An 18,973-nucleotide genomic window follows, 5' to 3' on the forward strand; every position below is an offset into this window, starting at 1 on the left:
TAGCATTTTTTAACTAGTAATTAATTAAGTGCAGTGTCAAGGTGTTTTGCTATCAAGTATTTTAGAAGTTTGTAGAGAAAATAGAAAAGTTAGGCACAAGAATAAACTATGATAAAATAGTGATAATAACTAGATCAGTTATATAATCACTAAAAATAATATTGTATTGGTTCAGAAAGAAAAACACAAAGCAAATACAACATATTAAAGCTTATTTGAAGCCTTTCTAAGAGGAAATCTTCTATGTGAATTGGCAATCTTGTTCTACCTTGTCAAGGTGATTATGAATATGAAAGGGGTGAGGAAACACTAACAAGGCATTACTTGCTCTGTGAGAATACACTGAATATAACATAACAGCTCTGCAGAATATCAAAAGCATATCAGGTTTGCTTCTTCATACATTATGAAGAAAAGCTATGGTTTTTTTGCTATAGTTTTAATGTCTAAACACAGTTTAAAAAAATGGGCAAACTGGGCCCTCTCATCTCAGTCTAATCTTAGAGTCTAAAATAACCAACACCTTATTAAAATTTAATATTGTTTAAACTCTATGCCATACTTTCCACTCATCAACAAAGTAGCAAGTAGTTTAAACATATATAATATGACAGCTGTTTACCAGTGCACAGTAACCTCAGAAAGAGAAGGCAGGTAACTTTGTGCAATTCAGTCAAAAAGGAAAATTCCCAGTGCACTAATATTTGTAATAGAAGTTTCCACATTGAGGAAACAAAGCACATTTATCATTTTACCCTTTTAAATGTACTAAACCACTTACAGTTAAAACTTCAGATAAATTGCAGTCACCCTGTCCATGTCCAAATACCTTCACCAAATCACTTCAATGGCATAACAACGTGCCATGAAAGAAGCAATGGCAGAGAAACAAAGCCTGGTCAGGGCTGGCTGACACATCCAGGAGGTACAATATGATGAAAAGAGACAGACTAGCTGTCACCATCCCTGAGAGTATTTAAAAGACTTGTACATGTGGTATTCAGAGATGTGGTTTGGTGGTGACCTGGCAGTGCTGGGGTAATGACTCAGTGATGATCTCAGATGTCTTTCCCAACCCAAATGATTCTATGACACCTAAGTTAAAAACCTCTGCTCTTTAGCACTGTCACAGCCATGATACGTCTGGATTTGGAGGTAGAAAAGTCTAGTCTGAAGGTTTCTATCTTACAGCTCATTGAATCATGAAGACAGAGTTTCTACATCAGTCAAATAACCAGCACCAATTTCTGGCAACATCCCATGCTGTCTCTGTGGCAGCAACCAAAACCAGTCTAGCTTAATTTATGAGCAGGAACTTGAAATATCTTAAAATGGTCTGACTGTAAGTCCATATTGATGGAACACTTTAAACAGGAAGATTAACTTGGATCAATACATATTTTCATGAAAAATTTTCACTGCCTATCGTGTCAGTTAAGTGTTGGTTTTTTTCAGGATGTAAAAGAGCACAGGAGGCTTGCACCACTTCAACTTTCGTGGTGACTTCTTTAGAACTTCTTCACAAGCCTGATCCCAAGCCACATGAAAGTCAGCAAACTGCTGCTGCTGCCCCAAAAGGCTTTTGACCAGCACCATATTTACTCAGGAGAATTAATACTGCTAAATTGCTGTAATCCTCTCCTGAGTGGAAAAGTATTGCAGAAAGAGCCACTACATAAACAAAAAAGACAAACCCTGCTGAAGCAAATATGCAGGGACTGATGGGCTCAGTTAAATTACCATATCCTTCCAAAGAATCTTCACTCTAAATCTGGCTATGACATTTACTTAACGTGTTACCTGTCATTTCTTCATTCCTAAAGGAGAAGTACTACTTGAGTACTACTTACTCAAGACTCTTTTAGGGAAAATTAATGTTTTCAGGGCACCTTAAAAATTAAACCAGCTATATATGTTTGCCAAGCTATCCAGCTGGATTGTGGGCATGCTGATTGAGAGCATTTTGGTTGCTGTGGACTGTGCATATATTCTCAGTTATATTCTCAGTTTCATTTTTGTTTCATTGGTTGCCTAATGAAATATGTGTCCATACATTACCAATGTAATCTATGAGATATATATATTATATATATATGTGTGTGTGTGTATGTTTGCATAGCAAAATTATGTTACTTTTATTTCAAGCTCAAAAGGCGGCTGCTTACAGGAAAGAGGAGATTCTGGGAATATAAACATCGGTTCCCTTTTTTATAATTATTTTTATTTTTGTGTGTTTAGAGAAGCCTTGCAGAGAGAAGCCAGTTAGCAAGTTTATCCACTGAAGCCTAAAGGGGCTCCTTCAGTACAGCTGAGTATTTGATTATCTGGCTCTGCCTACAGACTGCTGGTGTTACTGCTGGATGGACAAGAGACCAACTTGTCTTGGTCAGAAGGAGAAGAGACTTCTACTGAATAGCTACAGATGCCACTCTTGTACAGACAGTATATTCCAGCACTGACAATCACTCTGGCTATGGAATTTGGTGAGACAGCACAGCTGCAGCAGCAGTGTTATGTGGCACAGTTGTGTATTTTTGTAACATATATGCAAATTACAAGGAGATAAACAGGGTCTGATAAGACAACAGGACATGCACCCAGCCCATAGTTGTAGCCACAGCTTCCAGTACACACAGAAACCACTCCACATTGTTTACCTGCCTTCTGCAGCTTTCACACCACTGTGCAAAGAATACTGGGGAGTGTATGCAGAACCAAAAAACCAAGATGCAAAGGGAAGTGTACATACATGGCACCACGGCCCGGGAGCGGTTCTTCGGCACGTTCTCCTCCTGCTGTGCCACGCTGCTCTCGTTGGGCTCAGCCTGGTAAGCACACAGAGCTTCCCATTCCTTCTCCAGACGGTTCTTGTTCTTCAGGTGATCTTCCATGTAGGACTGGAATGAAAAGAATACTGCATTAAGCAATGGCTTAGCTAGGCTGCAAGCTAAGCTTAAAGGATGTTTCTCAAAGCGTGGGAATCCTGAGCTTTGGGGAAAAAAAACTGGCTCAGTTTTAAGGTTCATTTATTTACTTAATAGAGAGTTGACTTCAAGCTTATTTGTGCTATAAAAAATGAGAATGATAAAATGTACCAGTGCTAACAGAGAGGAAATTTATGAAACATCCAGTCACTGAGCTTTAGGAGAAAATTGTTTCTTCTTCAGTACCTAGAAAACATAAGCCCAAATGTCTTTTTCATCAGGCAATGGAAAAGAAACAAAATTCCATTAACAAAAATTACTACAAACAACAACTTCTGTCAAAACAAAGGATTTTACAACCAAATTTCAAGCACATATGCATGTCACAACAGTGATAGAAATATTGAAAAGAATAAAAAAAATTGCCAGGCTGAACTATTGTGGCCAAGCGCTGGGTCATCAGAAACTCATCTTGCAGATGAACAGGCACAGAGAGGGCCTTCAACTGAGGAGGTGTTGTTAATTAATATTAATAGTTGTTGTTAAGGATTGTACATTACATTCAGTTAACAGTATTGGGAAAAGCATCACCAAAGAAAACTGTGGCAGGATTATGGGCCTCAAAGTATCTTGGTGCTGATCTTAAGATTTTGCAGATCTCCCCTGGCTAGAGCTCCAGCAGTGGATAGGAATTCAGCTCCAAAGATTTGAGAAAAGTGAACCAAAACCCTTTTCCTTCACCTTATGGATCAGAAATAATCCAAGTAGGCGAGAGGAGGAGAGCAGAAAGGAGGAGGAGTGGGGAAACACAGAAATCTTCCTTTCCCTTTAACATGAAAATTAAGATAGTGACCACCTGGTACTTTAAGCCTGCTTATACAGGCTCATCACCTTACAGAGCCTTCCATCTTCTACAGCAAGCAAGAAACATCTTACTTTACACCCTGTTCATATTTGTAAATTAAACTCCAAATTGCCTGTACTAGGTAGGTTGAAATTAACATTCCTAAACAGATTTAAAAAGGACAGACTGTTCAGGAGACAGGCTCAGGGTGGGGTCAATAGCAAAGCTTCTTGCCCAAACATCAGGTATTGCTGGAACTAATACAGGCCAATCTATAGCAAACCTTGTCTAGAAAAAGCTCCCAGAAAGGATTCACTGCAAAGTACAAAAAGGACTTTAATTGCTTAGAAAACCCTTTCCATAGACAATCTTTCTGATGTTGAATTGTTCTTCCTAAATGTGCTTTAAAGAAGAAAGGCTCTCGTGCCCTCTCTACAGGTTTAACAGAAGGTGTAAAAAGCTTGCAGCTTGTCCTCTGCCAAACAGGAGCTCTGCAAATCTGTTGTGCCACAGTGCTTCCCACCTGGCTGCCAGGGCAGGATACAGCTCCCTGTTGCAGCTTGAACAGTTTTTTGATGACAAAGAGCCCCTGACACACAGCTTTGTTTGGTGCAGCGTTTGTTGGGCGCTGTCTTTGCACGAGGTTTGTAAATCAAACCTGGTACTGAAAAACCAATTCAAGAAGTGACGCTTCAGAAGGGATGTCTTTAAGGACACAGAAAGGTATTGCATTAGAAGAAAGGTTTCTAAAGGAGGCAAAAAATAGTGGTGGCCTAGATACAATCAAAACACCTACTGTGTGATTGCTTTTCCTCTATAATGGAGGCAGAAGCATTGCAGTGGACAGAGCTGTGACCTGACCCGGTGTGTGTCAGGGTGTGGGTCTGGGAACACGTTCCCAGCATTAATTTGCAAGTTAACAGGAGGAAACCATCCTCTAATAGTTTATTTATCCTTGTCAAAAGGCTGTTGCTACTGGCAAAGGAGGGAGGCTAAAGATCCTATTCTTTTCTCCTAGCAATTCTATGCCTGGCTATGTATACTGAAGTCATAGGGGAAAAAAGAAAAAAAAAAAAAAAAGAATAATCCCTCCAGAGCAGAGACTTGCTGGTATATAAGAATTTTTATGAGGCAAAGGGAAAAAATAGCAAAATCTTACAATACCACAGAGCCAAGACTGCTGGCTTCAGAGCAGCTGTTTAGCATGCAGCAGAGATCAGGCAGTCAAGGACCAGCCTGTAGCATCTTCCCATTTTAAACCACAGTTTTATAATCTGATTCATTTTGACATGCCCATCACCAATGTCCCACAGACTTCAGGGACATTTTATGCAGATATACAGATCTGCCAACACTGAATCTCTCCAAAATCCTGGTAGACCCACAAAGGAAAGGAAAGGAAAAGGGCCATGAACATTTGATTCCTAAGGCAGAACTGAATGTAGTAAGGAGCTTTCTATTGACTCCAGCTTGTCTCTCTGATGATTTCAAGGATTGTATTTTAAAAAGAAATTTAATTTCCTTTTAAAATCATCAAATCTGTCACAGTTAAGGTAAAGTTTACAGTTAAGGTAAATTGACTGCTTTTATTGCACATGAACTTTCAAATAACTCAATGTTCTTTAAAAGTTATTACTTTTACCTTCATTTTTCAGGTAATCTTGAGTGTAAAGATACATGAATTTTCAAATGGAAACACACGGAAATCTTTACTTTAGCCAACCATTTCTTGTGTGGTTTCAATTCCTACATTACACGGATGAGATTCACAGAGCACTTCCTGACAGACCTTGAGGAGGGGTTTGACTATTTGAATGGACCCATGGAAGGCTCTGCCCAATATGGACATCTGCTTTACACACTTTTTTTAAAAGCTGCTGAGGAAGAAGCTTGCTTTAAAACATTCAGGAGCCAGACAATTCCCTCAGAGTTAAGTAATCTTTCATTTACAGTCCTTCAGAGCCCCAACGCTCATCCCCACTTTGCTAAACAGAAGCTTAGTGATTTTGAAACATTCCCTTGGGAGCTGCTAGATGTACATTAAATTGAGTGGAACTTCTGATATTTTAGAGATTGTATGTCTACTCAAATGCACTCCTTAATTGGGATGTTTTGATGAGACATTCTGCAATGTTTGCCTGGTGCAAAAGAAATTCATTACCAACGTGTCAAAAACGCACATGATTGCCCTTGTCCCAGAGCAGCAGGTAAAATAAATAGAGGTTGTCACCACTGTTATTGCAATGCTCCTCAAGCCTGCTGAAAAAAGCAGAGGTCTAGCCTCACCAATATGGGCACAACAAGGCAAATCCTGTAATCCCAAGTATATGCTATTATTTAAACAAACACCATCTGCTTGCATGGGTCTTCTGATGCACCTTAAATTCCATTAACCTTAATTTTCCTTCCACAGGGCCTGACCTGTGAGGACAACTGGTAGCCCAGTCCCTACTTTCTCTTGTTTAGACAGCGGAGATACTCTTGCTGCCAAAGATGCTGTGGGGATGAGGAGGATGTGCTGATGTAATGAGGACAGAGTGGATGTATTATAAAATCCATTATTACTGTGTGAGACCTGCCAGTTGTAAGGCAAAAGGGGAGCTTTCAGCAAGAGGATGAAAAGCTGTCCCAGGGACAATGAATGGGCTGAAGAGACACTGCCAGTGGCACATATTAAGACAGATTTTATGTGCCTGAACACAGGCACAAAGACAGAGCACAGTGAGCTGGTTTGGCTTTGGTAGAACATGGCTTTGTTAGAGCTTCCTGTGTGCTCAGCTGATGTTGTAATAGGGTGTCAAACTACTTTGGTTTTCCTTATTTTTTTCTCTACTCTTTTATCAAGAACGGTGTCCAACACATGCCCTGTGACTAAATAAGGTTAAAAATAAAACAAATAAATTTGAATTGACTGGTCAATCTTTAAATCATAGAATCACTTAGGTTGGAAAAGTCTCTCAGATCATCAAGTCCAACTGCCAAGTCCACCACTAAGCCATGTTCATCAGGACCACATCTATATGTCTTTTAAATACCTCTAGAGATAGTGGTGACCCTACCACTGCCATAGGTAGCCTGTTCCAGTGCTTGCCAGGCCTTTTGGTGAGGAAATTTTCCTTAATATCCAATCTAAACCTCCTCTGGCACAACTTGAGGCCACTTCCTCTTCTCCTATCACTTTTTACTTGGTTGAAGAGACACAGTACTTTCTTCAGAGATAGTATGGTTTGCATCTGTGAAGATATTTGTTTTAAAAATTCCTATTTTATTAGCTGACATTCAATTGCCACAATTATTTCTGACAACATACTTCCAATACAGTACTTGAGTAGAAACCCTTCCCATGACTGAGGATGCATCTTTCAGTGAAAACATGAGCAGCTCTCAAATTGACAGACCTTGACAGGTCTAATCGAATTTCAAATGTCAGCTGAAGATGTGGATGTGAAATTATCTTAATCCTTGTGAATGGTGACTGCTCAAACCCACACTGTTCACCCAACAGTGTGGGAACCACTGCTTTCAAACTGCTGCTGCTTTTTCCAGAGATGCAGAGGGCCAGGCAGTGCTGTTGAGCTTCCCAGGCTTCCTCAGAAGGAGGAGAGGAAATTCTAGAGGAATTTGTCTTAGCTATTATATAGCAAATTGTGCAGAAAAAGACTATACTTGAAAACATTTGTTTTGTATTCTTGTCAGTTAGTTTAAATAATGTGGTTTTTTGTCTTTGTTCCCTGCCAACTCATGGGTTGTATCACTCTGGCCCAGGATGCCCCAGAATTCTTGTTGCTCTGCTTGAACTTCTTTGTGTTCTTTAGTACACATTGCATTGACTACATGTAAGAGGAATACTTTTCTGCATAAATCCAATTTGCTTTTAACAACACATATGGTTTTGTCCTTCCATTTTCTGGCTTAATACCTTATCATTAGTGGCTTCACAGTAAATTTCTCTGTTCCCACTCATATTACTCACAGTGCTATAGAATTCAGAGACAGAAGCAGCCTATCTGATTACTTGCTTCCAGGTCTTCAAATAATGTCATTTCTTGTACTTCACTAGGATTTTTCTAACATTTGGCTGTTCTGTATCTAAAGCAGAAGCCCAAAGCACAGTTCATTACTATTTCTTGGGACTCTGACTGTTCTGAACTATACATTGTATACCTGAAAATACACAAATATTTTTAATAAGGAACACTAGTTCTCATTTGAGATTTTTTAATAGGGATGTCAACAACATTGCTTTTCTATTTCAAACTTAATTCGCTACTCATTTTCAGCAAGACATGTATTTCAACTTTAGTCTGTTTGCTCAGAATATTCCTGTTCTCCACAATTTCTGCTTGTATATATTCCAGTGTCTTCACAGATCATGAATTAATGGATCTATTCAAATTATAGATATGTCTTCTTGTGACTCTTCTTCAAAGATAATTTCTTTGTTGTATGTGTTTTCAGGTTTAAAACTTTCAAACTTTTGAATTACTCCTCTGTCATCACATCTGTGCAGAACTTTAGACTGTGATGAAAGTCATTGTCACTTCCACTCATTTCCACATCATTATTTAAAAAGTTAAATATAACTGGATCTAAGAGCAATTCCTGTGCTCTGCCAGACACTCCTAGACATAGCTTTCAATCATTACTTTTTGTATATCAACCTTTTGCCTCATTTCAATCCACATAATTGTCCTCTAAAAAACTGGCATTAATTTTTCAATTAACTATTCATGAGACAGTGTCACGACTTTATTAAAATTTGTAGTATAGCATCCATCGTTTTCACTTCAACTACTGGGTTTTGTAGTTTTACTTAAATAAAAAGCAATCAGATTTGTCCAGGCAAGAATTGCTCTTTAGAAAATTATGCATATTCTTACTCATTGTTCAACTATCCAATGGAAAGGGTGAAGGAGATTAGCAAACACACAAAGGAAAGACTCCAGCCTTCCCCATCCTCTTAAATGACACCCTTACATTTATTTTCCTTTTATGCCCTTGAAAAATCTCTCTCTAGATAATCAGCAACTCCTTTTTTAATATGTGCTCCATTATTTTCTATGGCTGGAGTCTAGACTCAGGGAATAGCAACAGAAAAGTTCATTTCTATTCTCTGTTCCTGCTCCCCATTCTTCTTTTACAAAATTATTAATTTATTCTTCTATTTTGGCACACACAAACTTGCCCAGAGCTGATCAAATAAAACTCCCTGAGATCAGAGTCACTATTACAACTCTGAGCCATATTCAGATCCTGCAGAGCACCACAATGTTTTTTCTACACTTTTTAAGCATTTCTCACTTCCCACCAGTTTCAGCGTAACACTGAAGTTACTCTGGGGTCTTCTGCATCTTCTTGATGCAGAAGATCAGTCTTTCTCCCTGAGCTGCCCTGGTGCACAGACAAAAGGCTGGGATCTCACCCCACGTTTCCATGAAGAAACTTCCAGTGGTGCTGAAACGTGGGAGCAGAGCCAAACTTTGCCCATGCTCTCCTACTTTTCTTCCTAGCAAAGCAAACCTTAAATAAATAGAGGATGCACTATCTCAATCAATTTCAGTCTTTGCATCAACTAGTATGTTAAGAAAATAATTTTTTGCCAATAGTTAGCTGTTCCATGGAAGTCCCACAGTTGTTTCTGGTGCTCTAATCCAACCAACCCCCAATAATGCAGAGCCTGTAACTGGTACCAAGACCAGCTCCATCTCTGAAGCTTCAATTTATAAATGTTAGTAACACCAGCTTTAATCTTAAACATCAAGTTCTCAATATTAACTGCAAAGAAGTGTGACTTTATAGGGGTAGTTATATTTGGCTTATACAGACATATAACATGAAAAGTTCTGTTGTGGCAGCTCATTGTCAGTATCTTACAGAACTTGTATCTGGAAGAAATCTCAGTAAATTACCATCTGGCTATAAAGTCTCACATACTCTCAGTCCTGGGGAGTGTTCTGCATCCCTACTTCACTGGAACCAGGATTTCATCACCTGATTAGTCAGTCATTTCAGGCTAAAAGCTCCTTTCTCTCTTCTAACTTGTCCTGTGCTATCTCAGATCTCCTGCTCACAGTAACCACAAATGAAAAAATATGGGAAATAAAAACTTGGGAATTTGTATTTTCTCTTGCAAAAGACACTGAGAAATTATTTTTCCTCCTCCATTTGCAGCCATATTACTACCATGATGTATTTTGATCTAATAGTTCTTGTATTTCTCAGGACATGATTGCATCAGTGAAAAAAATAGTTTTGAAGCTTTTCAGTTAGGTACTGAAAAATACTATGGAGCTCTCCTTGTAATTTGGCATGAAACACTACTAATATCATACATAATGTGGTAGGTGATGAAGGAAAACTTAAAAAAAAAGCCAGAGTGAGGCAATTCACTGACAAAGCAACTATTCAGTGTGGTTGAGAATAATATCCCTAGATTGCTTCAAATAGGTTGTATTATTCAGAAATAATTTAACTTCCATGGTGATACCAGCCAACAATAAAAATGACATTCCATATTTTCAGTTTCATATTTTTAGATGTAAAGCACATTGTAGACACCTAAGCATGCACACAGAGAGCAGCTGTATTTTCAGCATGCCATCTTAAATAATGTTAAATTTTTGTCCCTGGTTTGCTAGAGAAGTATCACATCTGCACAAGCAGTGCAAGGCATTTTCTACCAGACTGGACCAGTGTCCAACTATGGCAAGAAAGGCTGTAATTCACAAGCATGTTAGATGGCAACCTATGTTCTGTTTGCCTAAATTAATATACCCTTGATGCAGTGTACATCACCATCTCTCCTTCTCCTAATGCTCTGATAATAGAGTTTTGTAACTTGTAAAAGGATTACTTCAATCCAATCAGCAGGTGCTGGGATCAGTGTGTGTCACACAAACACTTGCTAATCCCTTTTCTTACAGCTCCCAGCTGCCAAAGGTGTTCAATGAAATCCCAGTGAAATGGATGGATATAACCTGGCCTGGACTGACACAGGTTGTCATCTCTGGAGGAGATCTTGGCAAATACAAGTGCTGCTAAGAATTGCTTCAGCTGGAATGGTGGAGGCAGGTATACTTTTAAAAAGAAATGCAGCTATGAAGTTAAACATTTAAAAAATTGAATGCTTAATTATGAAATATTTACTCTACCTGGCTCTCTAAATATAGCAAAAGATAAAGAAATTCACTCCACAAGGAATCCCTTCTTAAGGAATATCAGCTACTTAATGGTGTCTTCTAGGTCTTAAAATACAACCACCTTCATCTCCTCCTCCTTACCCCCTTTTTGAAATCTAAATTATGCCTCTGAATTTTCACCTCTGCAATTACTTTGCTTTAAATAACCCTCCACAAAAAAGGGAAGATGATTGCCATAAAAGGAATATAATTTGCTCCCTTACAATCCCTGTATTTCTATAGCTCCTTCTTGTCCAACTGTCTGAAAGTGCTCACATTACTCCTGCAGGGAAGGCAAGTATCACTGCTGCTTCACAGATGGGAAATGGAAGGGCTCAAACATTGAAATGAATTTCCCAGGGTCACAGAATATGCTCCTGAAACACTAATTTTTGCAGGAATATTCTTGACAGCTGTTTTTTAACCCCATGACCATGTTTATAGACATGGCTGAAAGTCAGGGCACCTTAATGAATCCATATCTGAGAATATTTTTGTAATTACAAGTACACCAAAATGTTCTGACTCTGATGGAATTAATACAGATTTTAGGTTGGGGATTTTGTTTAGAAGTACATGGTTTAAGTGTCTGGTGAGTAGATAAATTTATTCACATGCTGAATGCTGTTAATGCAAAAACATGCCAAGGTAAATAATATATATGTAGAAGATGAATTATCCAAGAGCAGTTTCTAAAATTTCTGTACTTCTTATAGTAGATTTCACTACAAAAATCTTAAATAATAAATAGCCTTCACAAAAAGGAATAATATTACTTTAAAAAATTAAGGTCTAAACCTCTTAGCCAATTACTGCTATTTCACAGCATGGGATATGTTGTGACATTTTGTAAAACCAAAAATAAATCCAAAACAAGAAAAAACTCAGTCCAAACCTCCCCATTAAAGACAGCTCTGCAGTACAGGAACTGGCACCAAGAAGAGTGTCAGCTGAATTCATCAACTGAGACATTTTGGGAAGCATTTCTGGTAGCTTTGTTAAAATGTAAAAGCACAAGCATGTAAAAACTAGCTGGAAAACTAAACAAAAAATATACAAATCAAGTCCTTTGACTCTTTGTGATAAATATTGACACCCAACACCATTCTCACAGAAAACTGCTATTTTCTTCTTACACATTAAATAAATTTTTCTAATGATCCCTTCTCACTTCATTTTTTACTAATATTTTAACACCATACCACAATCCAAGACATATTTGTGATTCATTTATATGTCTGTTGTGTGTCTGAAATGAAAACTTTAAAAATATATTACTGCACACTAATTACCTGGCTGAAAACACAAAACCAAATTCCCTGGCTTCGTCTCACAGCTCTGCTAACTCAATTAAGCATCTAAATTTGGGTTCCCTGTTGGATACTGTATTTCCAAATTTAAATTTTAATGAATTACGGTCTGTGTTTCTTTTCAGAGCACTTGTATAGTCATCTTCCTTTACTATATATATAAAAATTACCAAGAGATAAATAAAGAATTCTGAAAACATCATGTTTAAAAATAATCCTCTCTTCAAGCGTGGTCAAGTTCTACAGAGATAATGAGACCAGTAAAACCCAGGCAACCATGACCAAGTATATCCAAGTGATACAGAACATGATGTGATTTATAGATAGTCTGGAAAAATATCACTATGTTAAACACTGGCCATCTTGAGGACAGACAGGAAAATATTTCTTTTACAGATATAATACCCCTGCTAAAGCAAAGGGATAAGTACTTACTTACTGCTACTCTTAAAAGTGTGAATAAAAGTCAAAAAGGGCTTCTCCAGGAAAAAATAATAACTCATAAAGGAAAGCCCATCTGCTCTTCTGGGGCTTTTTTTGGGTGGTGGGTCAAGGTAAGATACTGAAGTAATAGAATTTGTACCTAAACACACACAGAAGTTGTAGAAAATTGAGAACATGCAATATGAAATCCAAGAAGTCTTGCAATTCATGCTACACCCACAGCCTAGAGGCAGACTGTGCACATAAGCACAAGTGACCATCAGGTTACCTGGGAGAAAAAGCAGGAAAGGAACAGACTGGATAATCAGCCTTTTCATTAGAAATCTCCTGTAACAGAGACCAGACACTTCAAACTCCATAAACATCTTCAATGATCACATCCTTGCACTAAGGATCATTTTGGAACCGTAGAAATTCCATGTTTGCACATAGAGAAGCAACACAATTAGTGAGCTGCCAGTCCCATGGATGCAGAGCAAACCCAGTGCAATAGTAGAAACAACAAGCTTGACTATAGAAGACAGCTCAGAAAGCAGATGGAATGAAAAACTGATTTTTAAATGGTTGGACTTGATACTGGAGGTCTCTTCCAACGTAAATTATTCGATAACAGTAGGAAATGAAGAAACTCTTTTTTCACAGAAGTCCTTTCAGGCCTTAAAAGAGATGACTGTGGGAGAAGACACTTCTGTCCTACACCTTCCATGTCACACTCACAGCCATGTTGAAACAACATGCAGTAGGAGAATAAGCAATGCTGGCTGTGAGCAAGATGCAGCTGGCATCTGCCCAGCTCCCAAATCTGGAGGAAGTGTCCCATTTTTCAGGTAACCTTTTATCTATGCACCATGGGATTTCCAACTGACGCTGGCCTAGCTTAGTGATTCTCAAATATTTTTCTCATGAAAGCATTCAAAAGGGATTGTGAAGTGATGGTAGAAAAGCTTTAGAAGTGCATAAGCTGAAGACATCCTGCCTACTCCTGGGACTCTTTGGTTTCCATGGAAGCCAGTAAAGAATAACACTTTAAAGAAGTTTGAGGAACAGTGGTCTAATCCACAGATGAAAACATTTGAAGTGACAGAGGGCAAAATAAGAACAAAGGAAAAACAATGTGAAAGAGGACAGAAGAAGCCAAGAACATACTCTAGAGGTCAATAAAGAAGTGAAATGATGAAAGAAGACCCTATACTGCAAAGGAAGAAAGTCAGAAAAACAAAAACCAGAACACGGCTAAATGCTATGGGAAGAAGCAAATTTTGGTCATAACGATAGGTCCCAACATTTCTTTGCATGCTGTTTCTTTTCCTTGGAACCTTTCCCTTCAACTGCTGAACAAGGAGAATACATTGAGGGAGTGACAGCAGTATTTTTGAGTAGACAGTAAAAGTACAGCTGACTCTAAAACAGAAAGGAAAAGAACCTAAAATGTGGTGCATGTGCATGATTGCTTAAGATTTAGCAGATTGGGTTTGAAGAAAACTGCAATCAATTCAGAAGAGACTCCAAAAGTGTGTAAGGCATCCTTTTCCATCATACTGTTATTTACTATAGACTGCACATCCTCTGGTTTTCGCAAGCTTTTTCAATCTGTATTTAATATCTTTTAGTCAGCTCTCCAAATATGGGATATTTTGCTCTTAGATAATAAGGTGAAAACTAAACTTGGCAGAATGAAATCTGACAAACACAAGTCCAGAATTCCTTTATACTCTCATGTCTTAAAAAAGTGTAATGAGTGGAAAAAAAAGGGCAAAAATATTGTCCTTTAACACAATCCTTTTTCTGTTAAAGCCAATAGGATGAATTGTGACAGCTCAGCACAGGGACACCAGGGAATGGGGGTCTACTCCTGGCTCTGTTTCCAACCTTAAGGTTTGTCTTGGTCAACATGCTTCCCTGTCAGTGCCTGAGCTTCCTGACAAAAAAATGACAGGATAATGATAGCAACCTTTAAAAAGAGCTTTGAATCTACTGATCTGAAGTAGTATATAATCATTGGCTTATTATTATTTCGGTTATTAAAGTGAGTTGAAAGGATCCTGGTGGCTTTAATCAACATTTCTTTTATCAGGCCCCAGAATCCTACCTGAAGGACAATGTTTTTCAAAATTCAGTTATGAGGACACACATATGCTAAGTCAAATGCTGGTGGATACCCTCAGATACCACAGAGTATTCTTGATATTTGAACTTCTTGGTTCTTGAACTTCAAATGAAACAAAAGCCATTTATGGACTTCCAGAAGAAGTACTGTATTAGGCACCATTAGTACATTTACTACAGCAACTAGACACTACCATGATGTTTTCAATCAAAATGGTCCAATGCAAACCAAGACACCAAAAGGTGAAAGGAGGCAATGAAAAATGAAGAAAGCACTTTTCTCAGGCAGGCATTACACACACACACACACACACACACACACACCTGAGAAGCAGCAGGACACCCCCCTGCCTGTGAGCCAGCACTGCCTTGGGCATCTTAGCTTGCTGTGGTTAATAAACCCAACCCTTCCTGGTGCCTTCCCCAGCAGCAGACAAAGCAGTAGATAAACTGCTGCATCAGAAATGCTCCTGCATTTAGAAAAGCTTTGGGTTTGGATTCTTCATTAGCTTCATTCTTGAAAAATTCCATCTTTTAAGTACACCACAGCCTACCACACTGTGGCTGTCTCTTAATGCCAAAGTCAACACAGTTTGTTATGATTCTCACAGGTTAAGAAGCACCCTTGATGCCTTTGGCCTAACACATAACACATACAAAACATGATTTTATATGAAAGTACTTCTCTGGCTATCATCACTGCATGCTGTTTACCAACTGCTACGTTCAAGCTAAAGCTCCTTTGGAATTGTCTGATGAATGACAGGAATGACCACTTTAGGACATGTCCTGCTGCAACAGTACTCCCTCTGCAAGACTGCTCCAAGGAATCTTGTAGGCCTACAGATAAAAGAATAGTTCTGCAACCTGCAGTTTTTGGGGTGAGCCCAGTGAAGTTTCACGTGCTCTACACAGAGGTAAAGCTTGGAGTAATCTCATGGTAGAGCAGGTACATGAGGGTTTGTTGTGTTGATGGTACTTCTACACACAGTCCATCTACTCATGCAAATAATGTCTTAAAGCATTTAAATGATCTCGATCAATTCTGCTGGTAAAATTTGTCACTGGCAAAGACATGTGACATCTTTTCCATTAGCTTTTCTCTGTAATGTGACACAGGCAGATTAAAAGGGTTCTTTAACACACATCTCCTCCAGTACTGATGTGGCTGAGATCACTGCAAATTAAATTTTATAAATTATCACTGCTGTGCTTTTCACCATTTATGTCACTATATATTCACAATTTCCTCATCCCAAGGAGCACAAACAGCCTTGTCAGCTTCACTTATTCACTGCTGTAAGAGACAAAAATTGCAAATATTGCAAGGAAAAGTTTTAAAATTTAAAATGCTAAAAAATTTTCCATTAACACAAAACAGTTGTATATATTGTATGTCTGCTCCCAAATATTTATCTATAACTATAGAGGATACTATTGCAGTTCATGGTATTTGTATACAAGCACACATGTGGGTATGAAGCACCCACCACTGAAGAGTCATCTCAAGGCACATGATACTAGAACCAATATACAAACCCTAAAAATATACCAGTATTTAAAGGCACAAGAAGGCCTAAATAAACATGAAGTAACACTGTGTCATAAATATAACACCAAGATCTAGGGCCTGATTCTGCCTGGGCTCCCACCCGCTAATCACTCGTCTGCAGACACAGCCGTGGGTGCAATTTCAGCTCTCAGATTTTCCTGCTGTAGCTTTTCTCCCCTTGTTATCTCAGCAGACATCTTCACTTTGCTGAGATGGATATTGAGCTACCATCCTGCTACACATTCTAGGAATATGCACACAGCAAGCAGCTCGGCATCAGCTCACACATGAACAGCCTTAGCTCCCATAAAATATTCATTCATTTAAAAAATATTTGCACCCTGCTGTCAAACTTAGACAAATTCATACTGAGCCTCAGAAAATAGCTGTTTTAATGGTAAATGATGTTCCAGAAACCTCTTTCAGGCTAAACACTCTCGTCAAAATTATTTTAATAAGAAAGATTAACAATTTCAACATTAGCTGCTAATCCCCTTTCATTTGAAACTGTGCTGATAAAATTCTTTGCTTGTCATTCAAATAGTAAGTAATAATTATAGATTTGGGGCCTCCATCTCTTGCTTCATTAATAGTAAATTGCATGGAAGTCTGAAGCATAAAGTCAGCTTTGATACATCTCAAAATGCAATTTCCATAGCTTTCCTTAGCTATGTACAATTAATTACAGAGTTAATAAGGGGAATATGTTAATGAAAGGGAAATTATTCACTCAGACCACCTGGTCTTATCAAATTTCTTTAATATGTTTCCTTCTTTCTGTGAATTTGCATGACAGCAAGAACACAAATCATGGTGTGCATTGCTAGTCCTTTAGTATTCTTATTTGCAACCAGCTAAAGTCCACTTAAATTAAATACAGAAAGAATGAAAGAAGTAGTCAGTAGTAAATAACTGACTGCATTTGTTTTCTCAAGTTCATTACCTTTATAATTTTAAAATAAAATTGCTTAAACAGCTTTATAATTACCAGACTCTCTTCAATGCTGAAGTACAAATATAATGCATCCAAAAAGGAGACATTGTCATCTTTTATTTTCCTTAAAGAAATGTGCTGCATGTGCATATATTTAATAAAACATGTACAGAAATGTGCTTCAATTCACTGCAGTCTGACAGCTACTAGAGCTTAGTTGCTATGTGCAGTGGAGTTTTTGTATGTTCATGGGAATATTTTAGTTGCTCCCAACAGCCCAGTCAGATGGTGGCAAACCTTCACATAAATCATCTTAAAAATAACACAGTTGTGATACATAATCAGAGAAATATTTTTTTAAAGATGGGTCAAATCCAGAAACCCACCATCTTTAACAAACCTCGATGGATTTACTACTGAGCAGACAGAGGACAAAAACATTTGAGGACCTGGACATCAACCCTCATAATGATTCCAGGAAGAAAAAGGCCAGAGAATAATTCCTAGAGCAATGGCAGGTTGTGTTTGGAGGAGGTGATGCTTGTGAGCAGTTTATCACCCCTCCCTCCTATTCTTAGTTCAATGCAAAGGTCCAACATACAGCCAGCAACAAGAGGCAGCTCATAATTCTCCCTTGCTATGAATAGGGTTTTCTTGGCCAGCTTGGCAACCTAAAGCAGCATTAGCTCATGAGTTTAGGAGAAGAGGATAAGGGAGACATGACAGCATTGAGGGAGAGCTGCCAACTAAAAAAAAAAAAAAAAAAAAAAGTAAGATATTACTCTGGTCTGAAACAAAAGGACAGTTACATAAAGGAGACAAACTCAGTGAAATTATTCTTTTATAAAGACATACCGGAGGGGTAAGGATGTAATATTTGAGGGTGGAATACTTTACCTGGTTTTGATCACAAAGTAAACCAGTCCTCTTTTATTGAACAGCAAATACTATGTCATCCACTTCCAAGCAAATTTCACAGATTATTTTAATGTTTATCTCCTTATTTTAAAATGTTTCCACAGCTGCGTCGTGGGTGCATATGCAAAATTTGATCATCACAGGAGCATTTTGTCTGTGTCCTACCCATCAAATTTTCCAAATACCACCCAAATTCTGTTACCTTACTCAGAAAACACTGCCAAATTATGGTCTAATCCCAGAAGGAGTTGCAGAAAGCAAAGTACAAGTTTTTTTAATCTTGCCCTGAAGAACTTTGTTGAGTCAGTGGAGGGACTGAATTGTCTTCATAACAAATAACGAGGCCATGTTCAATAACTTTTGCTGGCATGGCCCACACAAAGAGAAAGAGCTCTCCGAAATTTCAATGGGAGTTCTGGGCATCCTAAACTGCAACTGGCACAGCAGTGCAAAAACACAGTGCCAATATTATGTCTCTTTGGAAGTTATGAAGCAAGTCCCACTTTCACCCTGAACTCTTACACATTTTGAGGAGCTCTGAAGCTGGAGTCCCATTTACCACATGTCATTTGATCTTAGCAGTGTGCCATGTCTAGCAACCCATGTGAGTAATTTCTTTACCTCACAGTGAGTCAAAACTCACCACCTGCTCATATCTGAACTCTGCCACCAGCTCAGATATACTCTGTAACATATATTATCATCTTGGGTCTCCTGTCTGAGAAGTCTTTCTGAATTGCCCTCTTTCTAGTATCCTTCTAAA

The 18,973-nt window shown here is 38.3% G+C and overlaps 1 protein-coding gene across 2 annotated transcripts in view; it reads right to left on the reverse strand.

Annotated features, from left to right (window-relative positions):
• The window catches only part of PTPRN2 (protein tyrosine phosphatase receptor type N2), a 634,307-nt gene that overhangs the window by 59,597 nt on the left and 555,737 nt on the right, over positions 1–18,973 (reverse strand). For both annotated transcript variants that reach the window (XM_059465860.1, XM_059465851.1), the window contains one exon: positions 2,750–2,897. In XM_059465860.1, the coding sequence (XP_059321843.1) occupies positions 2,750–2,897 (148 nt within the window). The remainder of the gene's footprint in view (positions 1–2,749; positions 2,898–18,973) is intronic.

The sequence above is a fragment of the Ammospiza nelsoni genome, chromosome 1 (assembly GCF_027579445.1).
Source record: "Ammospiza nelsoni isolate bAmmNel1 chromosome 1, bAmmNel1.pri, whole genome shotgun sequence".
Lineage (NCBI taxonomy): Eukaryota > Metazoa > Chordata > Aves > Passeriformes > Passerellidae > Ammospiza > Ammospiza nelsoni.